Here is a 17,263-nt window from a genome sequence, read left to right as displayed (position 1 = left end):
CAGACTAAAACCAAAATATATTACGTAGTTTTTTTTTTCTTTTTTTTTTGGAGGGAAAAAAGTTGAAGAGAGAAGAATATAATACATAAAAAGTGGCACACCATTCCTTTCCCTCGTGTACTTTGCTTCATCCACTTCCAAGATTATTCCACGTAGAATTTACGTATGTCACCTATTTTTATTGGTTATATACATAAAATATTTACTACTCTGTTTTGTGTGTAGGGGGGGGGGGGGTAGGGAGGGAGGGGGTTAATGAATAGAGTGTTTATCTTGGTCAACCTAAGAAGAGAGAAAGATTATAAAGAGACAACGTTATATATATATTTTACTTAAACAAAAAAGAAAAAAAGAAAATATGCTCAATCTAAATAGGTGTCCCTTGCTCATTTCTTGCTCTTTAATTAGTAATTAATTAAACAGCTATTTCCAAAAAGAAATCCGATTCTTTTTTCTCCTCTCAGCTAGACCCATAAACCTCAAAACCTTCCTTATATATTAACAATACCACCGTGTAAAATATTAGTAATTCATTTCACTCAAATCTCAAAAAATGATGTGCAACACAAGGCTGAGTCTAAGCTTATTAGGATCATCAGGAGAATCTACTACTCCTAATGAAGCTATTCATCAAAATAACAACAAGAGAAAATCAAACCAAGATCAAGAATTAGATATTAATCCTCTCCCTTCTTTAACTCTTTGCTTATCATCTTCAGCAGTTAATTCGTCGGTAATAAGTGCTGCAGCTTCTTCATTTTCTAACTCAAGTGTCAAAAGGGAAAGAGATGCTAGTTTTGAAGAAGAAGTAGAATTGCATACTAACAAAGTAATTATTTCTCCAAAGTTAGACGATGTTGATCAGGAACAAGATGAAGATCATGAGTTTGGTACCAGGAAGAAACTTAGACTTACTAAGGAGCAATCTGCCGTTTTAGAAGATAGCTTCAAAGAGCATAGTACTCTTAATTCTGTATGTCATTTTTTTCTCTTGTTCATAAATATTTGAAATATTTCTAAATTTGACCTTTCTTTATTTTAAATTCAAATTTTCAGAAGCAAAAGCGAGATCTAGCAACACGATTAAGTTTACGTCCTCGACAAGTGGAAGTATGGTTTCAGAATCGAAGGGCCAGGTAAATACAATTATAATCAACTCCCCTAGCTTTATTACAATTTGGCTAGTATGTGTATATGGATCTTTAATTTTGGCATTATAAAACGTTATTGATTTTTCATTTTATTATTTTCAAGATAGTATATACACATTATTTTTACAGAAATTGTTATTCATGCATATATATTTAGTAAATTTTTCTAGTAAAATTGTGTCAGATGACATTCTTTACTAAGGGATATCAAAATATAAAAAGATAAATACATAAGAAAAAAATGAAAGTAAATATATAATTTATATATATATACATAAAAATAAATTTTTGATCTAGCTATACATATTTTCGGCGAAGGGGGTGTCAATTGACACCCCTAAGGTGGCTCCGCCGCTGGACTCTTCGCCACTGCTTATCCAAATACTTTTTCAGCTTTTCTTGATATTCTAACTTTTCTTATAGAAATTGTTGAAACTCAACTCTCATTTCCAAAAATAATAATAATAATAATAATAATAATAATAATAATAATAATAATAATAATAATAATAATTGCGGGTATCATGATGTCAAGATTGGAATCTTTCAATCTTATAACAAACTTCATTTTGTTTTCTTTTTTCGATCGATAACAGGACTAAGCTGAAACAAATAGAAGTAGACTGTGAAATACTGAGAAAATGTTATGAAGATTTAAAAGGCGAGAACAGAAGGCTAAATAAAGAACTGCAAGAGCTGAAATCTCTGAAAATGGCAGCACCCTTTCGTGTTCAATTATCGGCGGCCACCCTTAGCATGTGCCCGTCGTGCGAGAGAACCTACGGCGGCGGCGGCGACAACTCAGCCACCAAAATCTCTTTCTCAATCGGAGATCAGAAACCTAACTTTTATGGTTCCTTCGCAAATTCATCTGCAACTTTGCTAAGCTAAAAGGTTCTTAGTTAACATGAAGACTAGCTAATATAGGTTTATGTATTTATTAATTAGCTACGTATATTGTTAATCCAATATAAGTAAAGTGAGGAACATATATTTCTTTAGTTACGTTCTCTACGTACCAAGTATTTTGAATTAATCTTTTTAGAGACTTTGTACATATGTATATTCTTTAAATGGAGTTATGTGGAAATAAAAGTTCCATTTCTATATATAGTTACTTAAGACTCTATTGGAGCTACTGCTTTAATTTTGACTTTTTATAATATATATTTACTAAGAATGATCAGTAATTAGGGGGCTATATTTTCATATGTATAGGTATATTGATAGTGTTTTCGATGGTAGTTTCTATATTTTCATATGTATAGGTATTGATATGTATATGCCTGTAGTACAGTTATTAATGCTGATCTTTTACCCTTTTTTTTTTCTTTCTTTCTTCTTTTTCTGTTTTAATTACCATAGAATTAACAATTAATGAAGGTTTTGCGATAAATTTGTGGACAAAATTAAGTTTTAATTTATTCAAGACTCTGATGCCTATGGTCCTTCTGCCATGTATATGCTAGAATGAGATACTCAATTAATTGCTAATTTCAGCCAAATAATAAATGGTGTTTCAGGTTTAATCAATTGATGTTGATATATCTGATCATACGTTCAAGTAATTGTTAGAGAGAGCATATTTTTATATTCTCAGTTACATTTTCACCATTAGGGATGGTTGTTACGTTTAATTTAAAACTGATTAGTATAATTAGTGACACGTGATTAATAGGTAAAAGGAAAATGTGTAGGAGACAAGTATGATATCTTTCGTATTGCCCCATGTTGATCTATAAGCTAGCAAGAAATGTGGAAAATATTTCTATTTGTTTAACAGTTCTGCTAGCTGATAAAGAAATGTAAGGCCAGCAATCCTATCAAAATATAAGTACTTCATAAACAATTTATAGACTTATTGATATATTACTGATCTGATTAACAAAGAAATTAAAGTTTAAAACAGGTAAAATAAGCTATTCGTTACCAGTGAGGATAGATCTTGTTGGGTGTGCGAATAAAATATCATTTTGATCGCTGAAAAGATTGAAATCCTACGTATAATGTGTAGAGATCTCTAAATGATGTGAGACTTTTTGGGAAAAATCGTGCGGGTTTGGCACAAAGCAAACAATATATTTCACACCATGTTAAGAGTATATTCGGGCTCGTTGAGCTCAATAACCGGCATCAAAGTCCAGGTTCAATAGGACTAGTATGGAGATGGTACAGTATAGTGTAGGGCTCAGTTTACTTCCCCTTACCAGCTTAGAGATGCACACATACAAGAAAAGCTAACCGCGGACTTTGATTGCCATAAATACTCTGACAATATGGTTGAGAATAAACGATAAGACACGCAGGTTGTCAACTTATCGCAACACTTCTTCTTTATTTAGACTTGGGACCGATAATAATGCAAATGAACTCATACATGTAGAGTTTGTTCATGCTTAGAATTATTGTTAATATTTGTTATTTTAGTTGGGAAGTGGGATTGTTTTCACATCGGAAGAGAGAAGGCCTATTTGGAGCCTTTTAAGCTCTTGTCCCTTTCATGTCTTTGATTTAGGACACATACTTTTAAGTGTGTGCAATTAAGTACACTATATATTTATATATTATATAATCAAAGACTTGTACTTGGACTTGGGGCTGGGTCGGATCCTAAAGTTAATTATTCTATTTTGTGACAGAAAAATCAATTTATTTGAATTTTAAATTCAAAATTCGAATAAACAGTTATGTCTGTTATGAAAGGGTCTGTCCAGATATGTCTGTTTGTGAAACAAGACATCTTTTCTGAAAGGGTCTGTTGGTTGCCTATAAATACACAAGAATTTCCAACGAAGTGGTATAGAAAATCACAAGTATTATTGGAGGCTTTTTTGTATCCTGAAGAGAATCGTTTTGTATTTTTTCTAAATTAGTATACAGGCGATAACTCTTTAAAGAGAGTTATTTTTTCACGCCTCAAAGCCAATTTTGTTTATTATTTTCTAACAATCTTAAAGAGTTATTCTGCTATGGAGAAATTGATGTCTGTTGTTGAGAATCTGAAGGAGTTCATCAAACTTGATCGCTTTGATGGAACGAACTTTACCCGCTAGAGAGACAAGATGATATTCTTGCTGCCTGCTCTCAATATCTACTATGTTCTTGATTCTGCCTTGCCTGCGATGCCCGAGTCCACAGCAGAAGATTCTGATGCAGTCAAGGAAGAAAGGAAGAAACGAGAACATGATGAACTGTTGTGTCGCGATCATATTCTGAATACCTTGACAGATCGACTCTATGATCTCTACTGCAATCTGAAGTCGCCAAGGGAGATTTGGACTGCTCTACAAATTGCATACCAGAATGAAAACGAGGTATCGACAAATTCCTGGCCTTGCAGTACTTTGAATTTAAAATATTTGATACTAGGCCTATAATGGATCAGGTTCATGAACTGCAAATCTTAGTATCAGAACTATGTGATCTTGAAGTTAAAATTCCTGATGCACTTCAAATATGTGCAATTCTTTCGAAATGGCCTTCCTCCTGGAATGACTATAGAAAGAAAATCCTACATTCAATGGATTAAATGACTGTGTAACAATTTCGTACTCACATTCAAATTGAAAATGAGACTCGTGCTCGTGATGCTATTAGTCAGCCCCTGAGTTCCGCAGTCAATTTTGTCAGTCGGAATGGTTCAGGAAGTGGGAACAAAAATCTAAAAGTTTCCAAAAAGTCTTCTTTTAAAAAAGAGAAAGAACTTTATTTGTCATCACTGTGGGAAGAAAGGCCATATGATTCGGGATTATAGATATAGAAAGGCAGGAATAAATTTCAATGCAGGCAATACCTGAAAGTCTGGAAAGATTGGAAAATATGGAAATTCTGAAAAGGCAAACATAGTGGAAAATTCGGCAATGCAAATTGGTATGGTCACCGAATTGAATATGGCTACCACTGCTACAAATTCCCAAGACTGGTGGCTAGATTCAGGTGCTACTATTCATGTCTGTTATGACAAGAAGATGTTCAAAATATATGCGGACGTGAAAGATTCTGAACAAGTCTTGTTGGGAACCATGTTGCGACAGATGTTGGTGGAAAAGGAAGCATTAATTAACTTCACATCCGGCCAGAAGTTGACATTACTGAATGTATATCATGTTCCTGATATGAAGAAAAACTTAATGTCCGTTGTTTTGCTGTCAAAGAAAGGCTTCAAGATAGTTATTGATTCTGATCATGTAATAGTGTCTAAGGGAGTCTTTGTTGGAAAAGGCTATAACTGTAATGGCATGTTCAAATTGAGTATTAATGAAATAAATTATGTTTCTGCTTATATCGTTGAGTCTGATTCTTGTTTATGGCATGCTAGACTAGGACATTTAAATTTTGGCTCCTTGAATTATATGTCCAGAAATGGTTATATCTCAGGTAAAACTCAACATATAAAATATGAAATTTGCATACAAGCAAAGATGACAAAGAAACCATTTCGTAAAGTTGAAAGATCCACAGAATTATTAAATTTAATACATTCAGACTTGTGTGAATTAAATGGAGAATTAACTAGAGGAGGCAAAAGATATTTTATTACTTTTATAGATGACTTCTCTAGATTTACATATGTTTACCTGCTTAGAACTAAAGATGAAGCTTTTCAAAAGATTAAATAATACAAGTCTGTTGTGTAAAATCAAAGGAGTAGGAAAATTAAAATTATTCGAAGTGATAGAGGCGGAGAATTTTTTCCTAACAAATTTAATAAGTTCTGTGAAGAGCATGGCCCGATACATCAAATGAGTGCCCCTTATACTCCTCAACAAAATGAGTTGGCGAAAAGAAAAAATATAACTTTGGTGGACATGGTTAATGCTATGTTACTTAATGCACATTTGCCACATAATTTATGGGGTGAAGCACGACTAACTGCATGTTATATTTTAAATAGAGTGCTTTCAAAAAGTATGCATGTTTCACCTTATGAGCTTTGGAATGATAGAAAACCAAATTTAAATTATTTTAAAGTGTGGGGGTGTATATCCTATTATAGAGTACCTGACCATCAAAGAACAAAATTGGGTCCTAGAGGAATTAAAAGTATTTTTGTATGGTATGCACAACACTCCAAAGCATATAGACTGCTAGATTTAGAATCTAATGTCATTATAGAATCTATACATATTGAATTTATTGAAAATAGATTTATAAGTGACAATGTTGATGAAATGACTGAAGTAAATGGAAAACGTATTGATGCAAATAAATTGTCACTTTCTAAAATTATTACAAATAAAGAAAGAAGTGATGATATGCAAATAGAACCAAGGAAAAGCCAAAGAATAAGAAAAGAAAAACATCTTGGTTCTGATTTTATTTCTTCACAGTCTATAGTATTTCTTGTTGAAGGAGATAGGACAAACGTTTGTAATCAAATTCCTATTGTATTGAATGTTGAAGAAGACCCAAAGACGTTTCAAGAAGCAATGTCTTCTAAAGACGCTGCTTTTTGGAAATAGGCCATTAATGATGAAATGGACTCAATTATATCCAACAATACTGTCACGACCCCGGTTCGCACGACAAGGAAATCAAATGAAGTGGAAATTTTCTAACAGTTACATAGCCTCTCGTAGATAAGTACAGACGTCTCCGTACCGATCCGCGAGACTCTAATAAACCGGCTTGTGATTCATGACTCCTATGAACCTAGAGCTCTGATACCAACTTGTCATGACCCCAATTCGCCCTCCGTGAACCATCGTGACGGCACCTAGTCCCTACGACTAGGTAAGCCTAATGATGCGGGAAAATAATAAACCAAATTGCGGAAGAAAAAATAGATAAAACCCGAAATAGTGAATAAACAGTATTTAATAGTGCCGCTCGGCATGCACAATCTCAACTCTCAAAAACAAATACTTTTCCCAAAACCCGGAATCTCATGATCACAAGCTAAGGATACTACATAGTGCTCTAACTCCAGAATGTCTAAAACAAAGTAAATACAGAAGGACTGTAACTACAAGAGAGAATGGAGAGAGACTCCTCGGTCTGCGGATACGGAAGATATACCTCGAAGTCTCCGAAAGATCGCCTCGCCTCAAGGATGGTAAGTCTGAGTAGAGGTACCTGGATCTGCACATGAAAAACATGCGCAGGAAGGGCATGAGTACACCACAGCGGTACTTAGTAAGTGCCAAGCCTAACCTTGGTCGGTTAGTGACGAGGAAGGTCAGGGCCATACTGAGATTAAACAAAATATAGAGTCCGACAGTGTAGAACAAAGCAGTATAAATGAGTACAGCAGCAAGAGTAACACAGGATATAAAGGATAATGATAACTGAAACAGAAACAAGTAATCACGGTAAACAAATGCAGCTCAACACAGAGATAACAACCGGGGGATCTCCCAGGATACCGTCCTGTAGTCCCCAATTATAAATGTCCAGTGGATCTCCCAGGTGCAGTCCCGTAGTCCAACTCATAAATGCGCTGGGATCTACCGGAATACGACATTCGTAGTCCCAAATATAAATACTCAATATTGGGGGAATATACCGGGTACAATCCCGTAGTTCCAATACAAAAGTGTAGGGTGATAAGTTAGGATTTTAACATGATTATACCCCTACTTGCTATTGCTTTTGTTATGAATTGCCACAAAATAGTCCCAAGATGCTTACAAGTTGCGCTTATTGCAGGTTTGAGCGACAAGATGACAAATGTCAAAGATCGGTTCAAAACGGAGTGAAACCTGCCAAGTGTCAAAGACCAAGTAAAGTGGGGAACAAGAAGACCTAGCGCGGACCGCACTGTTTTGCCACGCGGCCGCGCTAGGAGATTCAGAGACTGGTTCATTCAAGGGCATCCTACGCGGTCCGCGCGCCTCTTTACGCGGTCCGTGCTTGTGAAGTTCAGAGGCTTGCAAATTCAAGGAAAAGTCCCACGCGGCCGCGCTACAAATCAGTGCGGTCCGCGTGGATGAGATTCAGAGAGATGGTGTTTTTGCCGAAGTACTGCCACGGGGCCGCGCTCCATTTATACGCGGTCCGCGCCCATCTTCAAACGCGGCCGCGCTACATTTCTGCGCGGTCCGCGGTCCCAACTTTAGAGAACAGAGTTCAAGAGTCCAAGAGCCAACGCGGTCGCGCTCCCTTTTTGCGCGGTCCGCGCTGACCCCGCAGGGGCATTTTTGTCCAGATTTTCTAGCTCGGTATAAATAGATCTTTTTAACATTTTTAGGTCATGTTTTAGCTGCTGAACAAGAGCTGCGCTCGTGAGAAGTATTTTGTAGCCTATTTTGGCATTTTTACTCTTGAATATCATAGATTTTAAGTAGTAATCAATTATTATGTTCATTTCATCATCTATTTCTACTGTTTCTTCTCTAATTATGTCTAGCTAAACCCATTAGCTAGGGTTGTGGCTCAACCCTAGTGTGGTTAATTGATGGGTGTTGCCATCTAAGGTTAGGATGATATTGGGTGTTTGCTATTTGGGTTAATTTTAGGTTTTAATTTAGAATTGGTGGTTGCAAACACTGATTTTAGCTTTGTGGGTTTAACTCTTCTTGAGAAAGAGAGTCCATGACCCCAAAATTGACCCAACAAGGAATTGGGGTGGACCCATGAGGAATGGTAGTCCCAATTAACGAGTTAAATCTCGAGAGAGTAATCACCCTACTTGAACCCTAGTTGCTTGGTCTAATTGGCCTACCCAATTGGTCTCGAGAGAGTCAATTGGGAAAAATCACTCTCTCTACCGAGAGGTGTGAGAGTGGGTACAATTGTGCAACGGTTATAGCATAAGCCCCAAGTATATCATCTTATCCTTAGTATCATCTACTCGTTGGTTAACCACCTAGGTAACGCCACGACCCTAGTCCCTTTCTCTATATTAATTACAAGTTAGCAATATCTCCATAGCATAATTTAGCTTCATCTATTAGTCTTAAAGTAGAAGATATAAAAATCAAAACCAAAAATGTTAGAAGTGATATTAGAAGCACAACCGCAACTCTAGGCTAAACCGATATTATAACTCCCTTACTAGCTCCCTGTGGAATTTCGACCCCGATCCACTATTCGGGTATTAGTTATTGCTACCCACTCTTCCTACCATTGTGTAGTGTTGAGACGGCTGCGATCAACTTTTGCAACTTTAGCCTTCTTGAAAGAGACTAAGTGTCTCATTTCTTTACCAAATTCACCCCAAACTCAAACCAATCAACTTGACCACATAGAAATACAGATAACGAAGCATAAATAAGCAGAAAGGGGGGAAACGGAGCGGTAACTCATGAGACGACGGGTCGGGTCGTCACATTCTCCCCAACTTAAACAAACATTCGTCCTCGAACATACCCAGGGTTGTTCTAAAAGCCAACCAATCGCTGAATAACTTTACCATGCATATACCCGGGGGTGATCCCATGTCACCCTATCTCATATAGGTCCGATAACACCTTGTAACTGAAATTTCACGACCCAATCTAGCCCATAAACCTTAGAACCACATTTCCATTTCCAAAATCATACACAAGATCAGAACTTCACATCTATATTCTGAATAAGCCCGACCAGCTATAATAACCCATACCTGCAACCTCAGGTGCAATTACCTTATATTCCACATAACTCAAACACATGTAGCGATAACTTCCATTCGCAGCAGCTGCACACAATGCCTGAATACCAGTAGAAAACCTCTTATCAACTAAAGTGTCATTCTAACACTTTTACATATACAACAACTGACAACTAAAACACGCGGTAAGCCATCACCATTTCTCAGATCAACCATTCATGAAGCCACTTCCCTTGCATAATCAAAAGTCTCATACGATGCCACAATGTGCCGATAGGCTACCAATTCAAACGCGGTACAAAAAGGAAAAATGAACTCTGGAAGGAACTATCTAACTCACGCACTAATACGGGCTTTCCTTAGAAAATAGGAAGCAAGGCATACAAAAATGGCATATAGAAAACTATACCCAACATTACACTGTTGCGGCGCGCAACCCGATCCAAATAACATACCCATGGCGGCGTGCCACCCGATCCACACATAATACTCACCTAAAGAGATGTACATCAAGCTAAATTGCTCATTACAATAAAATACCGAATTTTGGTCACAAGCACGCTGAGTGCATAATACCGTCCCTGAGGGGACATATAGCACTATAAGCTACAAAACTCAAGCACAACTGAGGTGGGATATACGATCTGAATCTCAAGAGCCATTTTGCTCATATAACTTCATTTCTACGCGGATCCTCAACACATAAGCAATGTATCACTGCATAAAATATCTGACAATGTAATAACACCCTGACTACTCCTCCATGAGGAGCACATCACTGAAATGAACACGTTTGGCTCGATATAGAGCCCATATTCACATTTGAATCCATCCACCGACCTCAAGCCGGTTCTGATCGCACTGAACTAGGCTAATTACCTTTCAAAGGTCCCTAATAACTCCTTTTCCACTCATAACACATAAGAACATCCATCATAGTCGGAGGAATCATCCGCAGTCCATAACTCAATAGACTGAGTGCCCTCCGGGCATATATTCTCAATTCAACGATATTATCACAACCTTCATACTTGGTTCAAGTCTTTAATCAATCAAGTGACTACCTGCCACACTTACACAATCTTCCTGTGGGACACCCTCCCACAACCTACCATAACAAATAACTGGGTCGTACCTCCAAACCACCGGCCGCACTAACGCTGAAAAGCGATCAAGAATTATTAACCAGAATGCAAAGCCTTTTTCACAAAACACCGTTCTCAGGTGACGCTGAAGACAATACCAACTTACCTTAAACGTCGAAACTCCTTCCCTGCTCATCTGAGCTCGTGACATCCTTGTCCACACCGAGATGTTACCTTTATCTTCACTTCAAATTCCATAGCACTCACTGCACCCAACATGCCAACATACGATAGAACACGCTTTTCATCACAGCTTCAGAATCACTATTAGGTTAACACTTCATCATATAAAACTTTCCACTTAACTCACTTCAGGAGAGCCATAGAAACACATAGGTGAATTCCCATAACCGTAGAATATGCAAATCTCTAAGTAGTGGTCTAACCCACCATAACCCTTCCGGGATCCTCCTACATGTAACGGGCCCATAACAATGGAATACTCTTAAATAACATCAATTACGACGGACGACATGCCTCACATGTACCGCCACAAATCACATGCATAACTTGATCATTCTGAAGGAACAGATCTCTACCACCGATATGCCAACAGATATATGGCTAACCAATCCATCTTCTTTCGACTTACCCTGATTGCCTTAGGAATAATAGTAACTGCATTCAACACATAACACCACCCATCCGCACTCATCCCGAGTGACTTTGAATCACGAGACCATACTGTCTCAAATCCCACGAACCATTTTGTACCTTCCAATTGCTACATCGCAAGTCAAAACATCATAGAGCATTCTACGAATTCCGAACCATTACCTGCACCTTCCTGATAGTGCTACATACAAGCCAACAATTTATAGAAAATACTACAAGTCTTGATATCCTCCAATGAAACCCAGTTTCTAACCACACATGCAACTCCAAATTGCCCAACTGATATATGCAGAATCTTGAACATATTAGAACCATTCTCGCAGGTCATCCGCTCTCCTCAAACTGCAATTAGTCTAATCAAAGAAACCGAACAACCCGTGCCTCACTGGAACTCCGACACCACAGAACGTAACCTCATCCCAATACCACCAAGCAACTTCCTGCTCTATGCACCGAGCATTCTTTACCAACAACCACTTAAGACATCCCGTGATTTTTCTTACTCTATGAAGCATAATATAACCTTTGTCAAAATCTTCCTTCACTCGAGCCATTCTCGGTCTCAATTTCCGCAAGTCATAGCAAATTCACTCGCACGCCTCAAACTGGAACCAACATAACACCTAACCGTGCAATCAACTGCTCACAGCAGACTTCCCCAGTTGGCTCGAAGCCATAGATCAAGATACACTCAATAACTCATAACACTTTTACTTTATTGATGCCACTATACCATAGTGAGATTAAACTCAAATCATTTGTATGCTTGTGAAAAAACAGTTCATCTAGTACTGTAAATCTTCTGCAAATCTCGCATTCATCCCCGCAACAGTTAAGCGCACTCTCTTAAGCGACCCGAAATTTCAAATTTCAACACGTACTTTTCAATTACACATAAGATCTTCTAACATACACATAAGGATCACACCACTTCGGAACACTCCGCATGAGATAACCCACATGCTTCGCCTCAATATAACATTTCTGCATACCTTCCACCGCCATACACCTTACGCAGTCACTTAGTCTTCCTGAGTCTAAGTTCATACCGCAACATGAAATTTACTTCACTCCCAACTAGGAGACATGAAAAGATTCTTCACGCGCCCATAACTCGGGGCTACACATCCCATCACAATGGAAATCAAACACTTAATAGTTCACCTATCATCCAGCAGACCTTCCTCATCACTTCCAAGTCACATAGATACATCTCGCAGTACTAACTTACTCATCACGTAGCTATCCAGCCGTCATTCCCACTAATAGGGACAATACCGAACATACAATTTCAAAATACTTGTTCACACAATCAGCACCTCGGTGCTCAAGCCATAGGATAAGATCCGGCCTCAAGTCCTCCAGACTAGCCCAACATCAAACTCACAGAGATCACGTCTCGCCCCTCGATCGGGGAATTACAAGCCATCAAGGCACATCTGATACTGAGCGCTCATGCGCGCATACGAACACGTGGAAGGAATTTAAAGAGTTACTTCCCAATCTAAACCAAGGACGCACGATAAGAATTCGAAGAATGTGAAGTTTTTCCTAAAGGTTCTGCAGCCTCTCGAGGATAAATATAGATGTCTCCGTACCGATCCGCGAGACTCTACTAAACCTGCTCATGACTCGTGAGACCTATATAACCTAGGCTCTGATACCAACTTGTCACGACCCCAAACAAGCCCAGTCGTGATGGCGCCTCTCGTGAAGACAAGGCCAACCGACACAACACTCACATTAACCCCTTAAGTATTAAGAGTCATTTTTAAGCCTTTAATTAAACGTTTCATAATGACTTCTGAAATAACAGTGCGGAATAAAATACAAGCCCGACATCGGGGTGTCACTAGTCATGAGCATCTATCAAGGTCTGAATACAACAAGAAGTCTAAAATAATGTACTAAATACAGTAATAGTAATGTGAGGAAAGGAGCGGTGCTGCGAACGTCATGCAGCCACCTGCTAACTCTGATGACTCCGCGTCTGAGCAAATCAATACCCGCTACCGGGTTCCGATATACCTGAATCTGCACACGAGGTGCACGGAGTAATGTGAGTACTCCAACCTAGTAAGTAATAAGAGTAAATAAAGACTGAGTAGTAGGAAACAATGAATCCACATTCACGTTAGGCTCAATAAACACAACAGGCTTTCAAATCATAATACGAGTCAACCTTCCCTTTTAAAATCCAGCTTTTAGTAAAAATCATTTTGAAATACTTTCCAGCAGTTTCAGTAGGGGAGCAATTCTATTACAAATAATAATAGAGATTAAAGCCATAATCGGCCTCTCGGGCTAAGCATAGTTCGTAAAACAGCCCATCAGGCAAAACAGTAATCATAAACACTTCATAACTTAAAAATCTCGGTGGAAATATCCAATTGCCAAATAAGTGATTAATTCCTGAACATCTCATAAACCCCTAGTTTAAATAAAAGTTGTTTTAAAAAATTTGTTCAACTTTCCGACAGAGGCTCAATATAAAGATGAGTGAAAACAGTCAATAAATCAACATATTCGATAGAAACTCACTTTAAAGAGGAGTGAAATCAATGAGCTCATAAACAGGCCTCTCAGGCAACATCACTCATATGCATGTATATATATCTATCGCCCCTCGAGGTAGCCTCTCTATCATTCGTGACTCAACCCTTACCAATCAGTACTCATACTCAGCATTAACGCTCAATAGGCATCATATAGTAACCGCTGCTGCGCGTAGCCTGATCCATATATCACTGCGGTGTGCAGCTCCATCCATTTACTTCGTCGACGGCGCTCACTGCGGGTGTGCAGACTCCGGGAGCGGCCCCTTACGGCCCAGGCGCAATATTGCTGCGGTGTGCAGCCCGATCCAATATATATATCGCTGCGGCATGCAACCCGATCCATATAAGCATTGTTGCTCCGTGCAGCCCGATTCGTATCCATATGTATATATACTTTGCTGCGGCGTGCAGCCCGATCCATAGATATATAATCCTCACAACTAGGCCCTCGGCCTTTCTCAGTCATTAGTATCACCATCATACTCTCAGTCTATCTCAGTCGTCGATCTCACAATCAGACCCTCGGTCTATATCAGTAAAACATGGAACTCAGCCCAAAACAGTTTTCCACATTTTTTAAGAATACATTGATAAAGCCAGGTTTGAGAAATAAATAGTAAAACATGACTGAGAATATACTTTCAAACAAATAGAGTGAGGAAAAATCATTCAAATGCCCCTAAGGGTCACAGCAAGTCGGCACAAGGCCCCAAACATGGCATACAGCCCAAAGTATAATAACATCAAACAGTTAACTATCAATTACTCATTAAATTACTCATTCGGGATGGACTAGGTCACAAATCTCCAGCGGTGCTGTACCCCACGCTTGTCATCTAGCGTGTAAGTCACCTCAAAGTAACACAACGATGTGTAATCCGGGGTTTCAAACCCTCAGGACATCATTTACAATCATTACTTACCTCGAACCGGCAAAATCTCTAGCTCGCGACGCCCTTGCCCCTTGAATCGGCCTCCACACGTGTCGAATCTATCCATAAGTCAGAACGAATACATCACAATATGCTAAGGGAACAAAGCCCAAGCGAAAACAATCAATAACAGGCACAAATCTCGAAATTACCAAAACCCGAGCCCCGGGCCCACTTCTCGAAACTCATAAATTTTCACATCAACAGGTTCCTTATCTCGCCACGAGTTCATAAATGCTCCCTCAAATCCCAATTTAAAATTCAAAAATCCAAGCCCTAGTTCTTCCCCTTTTAGCTAAGATTCCATGAATTTTTAGGTTAATTCCACAATTAAATCAAGTTTTAAGACCAAGATTCTTACCTCAAGTCGATTCCTCTTGAATCCCTCTTTCATCTCCTCCAAAAATCTCCAAAAACGAGCAGCCATGGGTGAAAATAGACCCAAAATCGCGGACAAAGGTGACTTAAAAACATTCTGCCTAGCAACAACTTTCCTTCTATGCGATCGCGGCCCCAGGCTCGCGATCGCGAAGCACAAATTCTCCAGGTCTCCAAGTTGGCCTATGCAAACGCGGCCAACATAATGCGATCGCGAAGCTTTACTTTCCAAACCTATGTGAACGCATTCCATTTGATGCGAACGCGAAGAACAAAATACGCTAGCTCCAAGATCCTCTTATGCGAACGCGGAGGGACCCCTGCGAACACGAAGCTTCACCTGATAACCCTCTGCGATCGCGAACACCCACTGCGAATGCGATGAACAATTTTCCTGCCTCCCCATTTTCCTCTACGCGATCGCGACACCACCCCCGCGATCGCGATGACCAAAATCTCTGCAACACCATAACTGGAAAATCTGCAACTTCCAAATGCCAAAGTTGGTCCGTTTGACCATCCGAAATCACCCCGAGGCCCCCGGGAACTCAACCAAAAGTGCCAACCCATCCTAAAACATCATCCAAACTCGTTCCAATCATCAAAACACATCAAACAACACTAAAATCATCAATTCTCATCGAATCCAAGCCTAAGTTCTTATGAAACTTTCGAAACACGCATTCGATCAAAAACCCGACCAAACCACCTCCGAATGACTTGAAATTTTGCACACACATCTCGAATCACATAACGAAGCTTCAGCAACTCTCGGAATTCTATTCCGACCCTCGGATCAAAATCTCACCTATCAATCGGAATTCGCCAAAATACTAACTTCGCCAATTCAATCCTAATTCTACACCGGACCTCCAAAACCACATCCGATCACAATCCTAAGTCAAAAATCACCTCTCGAAGCTAACCGAACCCTCGGAACTCACATCCGAGCCCTCTAACTCATAAGTCAATATCCGGTTGACTTTTCCAACTTAAGCCTTCTTAAAAGAGACTAAGTGTCTCATTTCTTTACCAAATTCACCCCGAACTCAAACCAATCAACTCGACCACATAGAAATACGGAAAACGAAGCATAAAGAAGCAGAAATGGGAGAAACAAAGCGGTAACTCATGAGATGACGGGTCGGGTCGTCACATTTCCATATCAGCTTTGTAAACTCTATTTCTTAGAAGCTCATGATTTGTACTACCAGTCCTTGGGAAATGTAATAGATCCAGATAAGTTATTAATGTTTAATTGATATATTAGAATTATTGAGGTTGGATAGTTATTAGTTGGCTAACCTAGCGGGTTGGGTTAGGTGCCATCAAGACTAGTGAATTTTGGATCGTGACACTAACTGTATGGGCCAAAAATTAACTTAGTTATGTTTAGACCATATCAACATTAAGAGAGCCTTTGAGAGCTTCCACGTGTCCTCAGTATGACTTCATCAAGAGGTGAATTTAAGGTCGAAGTGATCTAGCGAGAGACGAAGGATTTGATTGAGGAGTCATCACAGGTCGAGGTCGAGGACGAGCACTCCTTTTAATAACTTTAAAAAGGAATAATAACGGCTAGTTTTAGATTAGACTTCTGTCACGACCCAATTCCCACAATAGGTCGTGATGACACCCATTGTCACCGCTAGGCAAGCCTACAATTAACCATCCATGTAATTGGTCCTTTTAATATTTTTGAAGTAATTGATTTCACTTAATAAGAGAATGATTCATAGGTAATTTTAGTAAAGTAAAGCATAAAATAACGAAAGAGTTTAATGGTGAATTTAATATTAAAACCATAAAATGTCTACTAGAATATTTCCAAAATCCGGTGTCACGAGTGTATGAGCAAACTGGAAGAATATAAAAACCTCCTATATTCTGTCTGGAGTAAGTAAGGGTGTATTGCGAGCCGGGCCCAGCCCGGGACCGGCCCGGGCCCGCG

The 17,263-nt window shown here is 38.9% G+C and overlaps 1 protein-coding gene across 1 annotated transcript; it reads left to right on the top strand.

The window, feature by feature from the left end:
• Window positions 1-409: 409 nt before the first annotated feature.
• On the top strand, window positions 410-2,260 carry LOC109239662 (homeobox-leucine zipper protein HAT22-like). Its single transcript, XM_019406249.1, has 3 exons — window positions 410-973; window positions 1,057-1,136; window positions 1,748-2,260. The coding sequence occupies exons 1-3, from the start codon at window positions 554-556 to the stop codon at window positions 2,040-2,042; spliced, it is 795 nt and encodes a 264-aa protein (XP_019261794.1). The 5' UTR covers window positions 410-553; the 3' UTR covers window positions 2,043-2,260.
• Window positions 2,261-17,263: the final 15,003 nt, after the last annotated feature.

This window comes from Nicotiana attenuata, unplaced genomic scaffold, assembly GCF_001879085.1.
Source record: "Nicotiana attenuata strain UT unplaced genomic scaffold, NIATTr2, whole genome shotgun sequence".
NCBI lineage: Eukaryota > Viridiplantae > Streptophyta > Magnoliopsida > Solanales > Solanaceae > Nicotiana > Nicotiana attenuata.
Note: the sequence above shows the minus strand (reverse complement) of the source record. Positions and strands in the feature narration are given on the sequence as shown.